At 39.5% G+C, this 7,330-nt stretch overlaps 1 protein-coding gene across 19 annotated transcripts in view; it reads left to right on the forward strand.

Moving 5' to 3' along the window:
* The window catches only part of KALRN (kalirin RhoGEF kinase), a 637,850-nt gene extending 630,537 nt beyond the window's left edge, over nt 1-7,313 (forward strand). For all 19 annotated transcript variants that reach the window (XM_044771435.2, XM_070508998.1, XM_044771437.2 and 16 more), the window contains one exon: nt 460-7,313. In XM_044771435.2, coding sequence (XP_044627370.1) covers nt 460-1,005 — 546 coding nt within the window. In that variant the 3' untranslated portion in view covers nt 1,006-7,313. The remainder of the gene's footprint in view (nt 1-459) is intronic.
* Nucleotides 7,314-7,330: the final 17 nt, after the last annotated feature.

Here is a 7,330-nt window from a genome sequence, read left to right on the forward strand (position 1 = left end):
ACAGAAACTAGGTTGTTACACGGTTTAATTGTGTTGTTTGTGAATTAATGAGAACACAGCAGAGTCACAATGACATGTGAGTGGAGAAGGTAGGGAAGCTTTAACGACTTCGTCTAACTTTATCGAAGGAAGCCAATAAATGTCACCTTCTTTTTCACGGTGCTCAAAAAGAAGCTCCTGTTGTCCAAAATGAATAATTTATTCTTGATTCAATGCAGGAGTAAGGAGTAGTTAAGAAAAGATGATTTTCAATGTCAAACAACTTCTCTGAAGTACCACCCACACTTAGAGCTTAGTTTCTTTGAAGCCTGCTATGCACTTTGCATAGGGAATGTCCCACACACCATAGGCTTTATCAAAGAATAGCAAAGCGGCCTAGAACCAGTGGAGTCCTCCTGGTGGTGAAAACAGAGATCTGAACTTGCCTTCTCTTCTCCCTGCCTCCCTGGATCTCCGCAGCCTGAAAACCTGCTCATTGACCTACGGATTCCAGTGCCTCGAGTGAAGCTCATCGACTTGGAGGATGCTGTCCAGATCTCAGGTCACTTCCACATACACCACCTGTTGGGGAACCCCGAGTTTGCTGCCCCAGAAGTGATCCAAGGCATCCCTGTGTCCCTGGGCACAGATATCTGGAGCATCGGGGTTCTGACATATGTCATGCTGAGTGGGGTCTCCCCCTTCTTGGATGAGAGCAAAGAGGAAACGTGTATCAACGTGTGCAGGGTGGACTTCAGCTTCCCCCATGAATACTTCTGTGGCGTGAGCAATGCCGCCAGAGATTTCATCAACGTGATCTTACAGGAAGACTTTCGAAGGCGGCCCACGGCGGCCACCTGCCTGCAGCATCCATGGCTGCAGCCCCACAATGGCAGCTACTCCAAGATCCCCCTGGATACCTCCCGCCTGGCGTGCTTCATAGAACGCCGCAAGCATCAGAACGACGTGCGACCTATTCCCAATGTCAAGAGCTACATTGTCAACCGGGTAAACCAAGGGACGTAGCCATCTCCTGGCCCTTGAGGTTTCACATGGAAGTGCAGTGTGAACCAAAGCAAGACTGAATGTGTCTGTAAATAACTTGGTTAATTATTTCGCTCCATGTGGTTCTCTGGATTGAGAGATGTACCTCTTCAACCTCGTCAGTGGTTATTCAGGGTCTGAGCAGGAGTAAAATCACCCTAAAGCCAGGGGCTTTCCAGAAGGCCATTCAGAAGACAGAAAGATGCAAAGAGTCACTGAAAGTATTAAAAAAGGGGCAAGGATAACAAGAATATTCGCTGTTATAAAACGTTAATTGGGCATTCCAAAATGAGTGGTTTCCTGGGCAAAACTTAAGCTCACTGTAATGAGTATAAAAGGTTTCTGCCTTTGTTGAAATTTTAATCAAAAACTTGTATTTAATAGAGATGTCATGTATGTCAACTCTTCTGGTTTAGATTACTTAGATATAGTTTCTTAATAGGATACAAATACAGTAAAATATATCCCATTCAGGTTTCAGAGTTTTATAATATAGAGATATATATGAAATCAATCGTAAGTAACTTTGAGTGCTCCAGTTAAGACAGTAGTTTATTTACCGAAGCATTACATTGTTTTGACTAAGCACAATTAGATGACAAGTTTTTTAGAGCATTTTATAAATCTTGTATAGAAATCTTTTACCAGAACCTGTGCATTCAGAGAAAGCAATGTTACCCTTTTGCAATCTGTGAACGAGAAGATTTTTCTCTTGGCCACAGGCATTTGACAACATAGGTTCTGTATATGAAATGCTACCCCCAAATTCATTGGCAGCTCAGAGTTCATCTGGCAGGAAAGCCTGCCAGGAAATCAGTCCAAACACAGTAAGAGTTGTGGGGCTATTTTTATGTCTACACTTGGTTTGAAACAGGTTATGAATCTAACAGGTTCATACAAAAGGGCAAATCAAAACCTTTCCTATAGTTCCTACGAACAACGTCACAACACTTTCTGGTGTCTCCTACAGCTGTGGGGTGCAGTCCTCAGAAAGTTGGCCTGCTTTGTTTCTACCCCCTTATGGAAGCTAAGGGATACTTACCAAAAGGAGGCAGCCATATAGGCCCTTTAAAGGCCTGGTCCCCAGTCCTTTTTGAAGCCATGGAATAGAATCTGATGTATCATCCTGACAGCACCTTGAGTTTTAGCTGCGATTGCAATACCTATCAGCACTCAGCCGCCGACATTTCCGTGGACTAAAAAGACTGATTGCACTTAGAGACCAACGCTGCTGTCTGGTGTATATTCTCCGTGCAAGATGATTACGAACTGCCCTTTCTTCTGCTGGTGGGAAAAAAAATTAAACCTGGGCATTTCATGGTTTTTCTTTCTGTCTTGTTTTGTTTTTTTTTTTCTTCTTTTTATTTTTGTAGATGATCCACCCTTTGTTTTCTAGAATTTGAAAATTGCTGTTATACAAATCATATTTTGAAAATATAACTCAAGTGTTTGTCCAAATCAGGTTTAAGGGCATTGCTTCTCTCCTATAATAGGATTGAGAAGATTAAAATCACGCAGCACAGAGGTGCAATCAGAGAGTTTATGAAGGATTAATGGAACTACAAACATATCTAAATGGAAAAGAATGGTGGAAACTAAGCCTGAACTTTAAAATATAAGAACACTTATTCCCACAGTGGAAATGTGAATTGAATATTCTCATCATTCTTTTCCATTGGTTTCAAAGTCAACTTCCTCATCCACCCTCCACCTCATCCCATCCAAGATTATAGATTAATAAACTAGTAGAAAGGACAAGCAATAAGACTGGATAGCACTTCATATTTCAGGATTAACCAAATAGATGGAAAATGACTCCAACTGTATCTGTTCCTGGGTCATCAAGGCTCCCTTTCTCAGAGCTCTCTCTTGACTAGCCCTCCATATTGATCATTGAAACCCATGTGTATATACAAATACTATATGATACAATATTTCAAAATTTAAAACATATATACTAAAAACTCTTTTAGTAAACATGTCTTCATTATGACATACAGCATAAAAAAAGAAAGCCTGGTCCATAGGGCTTGTCATAGGATAGATTGCAGGTGCTGAGGATTCCAAATATCCATAAAGTACGCGTGACAAGTTCTGTTCCATCCATTGTGGAGAACAGAGCCCCCTGCTGAATCATGTTGAGTTTTTATGACCATCTAGGAGACATGCTGAGCTTCTGCTTGAGAAGGATGGGGCCTAGGGCAATGGGGCACAGGTTGCACAGGAGAGCATTAATGAAATCTTGTTGTGGGGAGGGTGTTGGACAGAATGTTAGAGCCCAAGCTTTGATATCAGCTTTTCTATCAGAGTTGAGATGGTCCAGATGTGAAGTAGTGTGGAATTCCCCCAATACACATGTTGGGGAAGTGAGGAGACAGGAAAGGAGTGACGTAGAAATGAAAAGCAGTATGATTTTGTTAATTGGAGCCAAAGTACAATCATTAGAATAGAATGAATTTAATAAAGGCCCCAAGAGAAAGGGTGTATATTTCATATAGTTTGATAACTGGAGAAAACTAACAGGTGGTTCCCTGTCTGCAAAGCTCCTGGTCCCTCCCAACAGGGATGAGATAGCTGTCCTGGTTCAAGAATTCTCCATAGCAAGTTGGAAATAACAAGGAATCCCAGAAGACAGGGCTGGGAAATGTACTTGAGTTGCTCTGTGGGCAACTGTGGTGAGGCCCGAAGGAGTAGGACCCACTTTCATATACCCATTTTGGCAGAGAGATTGATTACTTTGTGGTAAAGAAGAGAGGAGAGAAAAGAAAATGGTCCATTTCTACTATAATTATGGTAGTTCTTGAAATCAAAACTTAACTAGGAATTAGTGAGAGTAAGCTTCCAGTTGAAATGGGAAAAATAAATATTGGTTAAAGTCACATTTTTCTTGGGTGGCTCATAGTCATTGAATGGGGTTTGGAGGTGTTTTGGGTTTTGTCTTGTAAGGGTGGGATGCAGACAGGAAGAAAAGATCAGGGACAACCCATAATAATTTTGAAAAGGTATAATGACTTACTGCATCTTTTACATTTGTTTCAAATTAAATAGATTTGTAGCCACTTACAGCTGAATGTGGGAAAAACTTTAAGAACAAAATTGTCACGGTGGAGGTGTCCTTCGGGTCTCTCACGGCTACAAACACTCTTGGGAGAGTGGGGAGGAAGCAGAGGAAAAGCTGGATTCACCGCTTTGTGGTTCACAAAGGCTTTATAAATAGTAGTGCCTTTTAGAGGGGAGGATGGGAGATAAAGAAGTTCATTGTATTTAGATTAACTGATAGTGCAGCATTTTCTCTTTATTTTAAACTATCTTTTAAGTGAAAACATCTGAATATGGGGGAGCCTAGGAATTCTTGAGTTTCAACCTCAGCTATTCCTGATTCGTCCTTTCTTACAGAAAGTGTTTTTTCTGCCCCAAATGTCCCCATTGTTAAAATGGGAGTTGTGGAGAAGGAGGGGAGGACATTAATCTCATAGGAATGTTGGAAAAACACCTTTGTTGGGATGTCTAGAAAACACTTTGATTCTTTTAAAGTGCTACACACTGCCAGTGCGAAGAATTTTATTGATGGTGACTTTGAACATTCCAGGTTTTCAATATTCATGTCTTTAGATACTATTTGTAAACTCACGGGATTAAATTCTTTAAACTGATTTTAATTGGAAGTACTAGCTGCTCTTTGTCTAGATGTTATTTGGTCTTAGCCTGTAATTTCAATCATTTAAAAGCTTGTCTACTGAAAAAGGGTAGGAGAGCTGATGCAGCTTATATTAATAAACTGTTTTCTCCAGTGTATCTTACGGCAGACGCAAAGAGTAAGATGCCCCCAAAGCAACTGCCACTCTCCCTTCTCAAGCTTTATGCTTTGGAAAAATTGACAGAGAAAAACCCAAACAGCCACTTTCCTCACTGGGAGGGCAGAAGTGAGAATAAAATATTTTCTGATATCACAACTCATTTCTTTAGAGTCTCACAGGCCTCTATTATAAGAGGCAAATTAAATGCACAGGTAAAAAATTGAACTGTTGGTTTTTGGAGGGAAAATCTTGGATCCTTTTTTTAGATAATTAGGTGTTTCAGGAGTTGCATATTTGCTGTCCTATCGTCTCTATGATTTAGTGCCTGTGACTTAGTCATTACCTTTTTTCTTGCCATGGTGGAAGAGCATGGACATTTAGATTTGTGAGAAGACAAGGGAGAAAACATGTTTTAAACTATCTAATGGTTATTTCCGTGTATTAAGTAAAGCTTTGTCCCATGCATTTGCTAGAGGTGGAGCTATTTCACACACAAGGGGTTTCTGGAATAGGGCAAAAGTGCAGACTCACCACTTCCTTGTTCAGTTTTGAGAAATGTGGGCCTTATTCCTTTCTCTCCTGGGTAGCATGGCTATGAAGTCTGAGTTGGGCAAACACAGTATTTGACTTATTTACATTATGGTTTTTCTTAACTATTTAAGCTTTAGGGTGCATTTGGAAATGAATGATTAAAGCTGGGGTGGTGTTAGCAAAGATAAGGTTTACACATAACTCCACTAAGACAAGCGAAGCTACCATGTTAATATTTCTTTTCTAAAATCTACAAGGCTCTGAGTTGTTTCGTTAATTCTAGAGGGTTAAAAAGGGCTGAAATTTGTCCACAGCACTAGAGGTTTTTAATAGAAAATATTATTCATGTGAGAAATCTATACAGACATATAACACAGAAATATCACAGGCCATATTTTCTATGAAAGGCATTTCTTCCTCATTTTCAGTATATGGAGAAGTTAGAGGAGAGGAAAAAGCAATTACTTTAAGACAAATTTTCATCTTTAAGGGACATTTAATAGAAAGCCTGAAATTCATACTCATAGGCTATTGTGCTTTCCTGTCAGCCTGTTTGCTGGGAGATTCTAAAATGGGGTCAGGTTTGGTTTTATTCAAATGATCAAGATTAACTGTTTCTTCAGATAACTGTTATTTCAGATAGTGAGGACAGCTGAGAAAAGGGAAGGTGGTGGGGAAAAGGGCAAATAATTCTTGGAGTCCCAACTCCTGAGGCTTAATTGAAGCAAGCTAATTTGCCAGCCCAGGAACAGCTAACATGAGTTCCACCAATGCCTGACTTCTATCAAGAAACGTACCACATCCTGGAGTATTATGGAGACTGTTACCACGATCTCAAAGACTGTGGTTATGAATCTGAAATGAACAAAACATGCATCTTCTCTTACTAACTGAAGCCATATCTGTCATCTCTGTGTTTGATTTTTTTGACCCTGGTGCTTTTTACTTCTGTTTCTGCCAAACTTCAGCCTACTCTATGGGGAAGGTGAGTAAAACTAGTAGTTAGGACAAATGTGAAGACTGAAAAACTGGAGTCTTCAGAATGAGATCGTAGTCAGATAACAGTAGTGATCAAAGTGCAAACTGTTGGAAACTATGGCTATATGTACATCTGTACATATATATAGTGTATAATACGTATGTGTATGTTATTGCTCATATGCAGAAATCTATCCATGTGAAGACAGCCCAGGTGGGTCAGTTTTTCTATTGGAAAACCATTTAGGGACATTCAGAACCATTAGGGCTGATGGGCAGAGTTAGTTTCACTCATCTGGGAATTATTTGTTCCCTTTTGAAGTCCACAAAGCCAAAAACAAAGCCTGAAACATAATGGGGCCATTATTTTAGTTATTCTGTTTACCTGAAGTCTTTATATTCATATCTTTATAGTTGAATTATTAATAGTTGGTTTGCAAACTGCATTGGCACCTTTTGGTTTTGAGCGATCCCTTCCCCACCAAGTATTTTGAGAGTTTGGGGTGGGCTTCTCTGGCCATTCAGATAAAGGGCCTTATCCATAAATGGACAGGTTTCCCCATAGGGACCATTACACATATACATAGAAGTACATGCTTCCATCAGGCTTGTAACAATTGATTTAAAATCACTCCACAGTATTGATAAATAGCTCTATATTTTCAAGGTGCAGAAGAATTCCACAGCCTTAATTATTTCAGTGTCTTGCTGGTCTGCCTTAAGTGTATCTTCTGAGTTTTTGGTTGTCTTATTATTTTTAAGTTTTTCTGCAGTTGTTCATTTTGTATGCACACAATGTCGTTTTGTAAAGGTAGTTGTAAATATTTTATTTGTAAGTCAAAATCATTCATGTGTAATGTTGTAAAGTGATGACCTGCTGTCTTGTTATTATTACTACAGTAAATGTTATGAGTTATGGATGCAACTTCAAAATGTACATCTCACAAGTTATGCATTCCTATAAATATACTATACTCAAGATATTTCTGGTCGTCTTTTCG

Source organism: Equus asinus, chromosome 5, assembly GCF_041296235.1.
Source record: "Equus asinus isolate D_3611 breed Donkey chromosome 5, EquAss-T2T_v2, whole genome shotgun sequence".
NCBI lineage: Eukaryota > Metazoa > Chordata > Mammalia > Perissodactyla > Equidae > Equus > Equus asinus.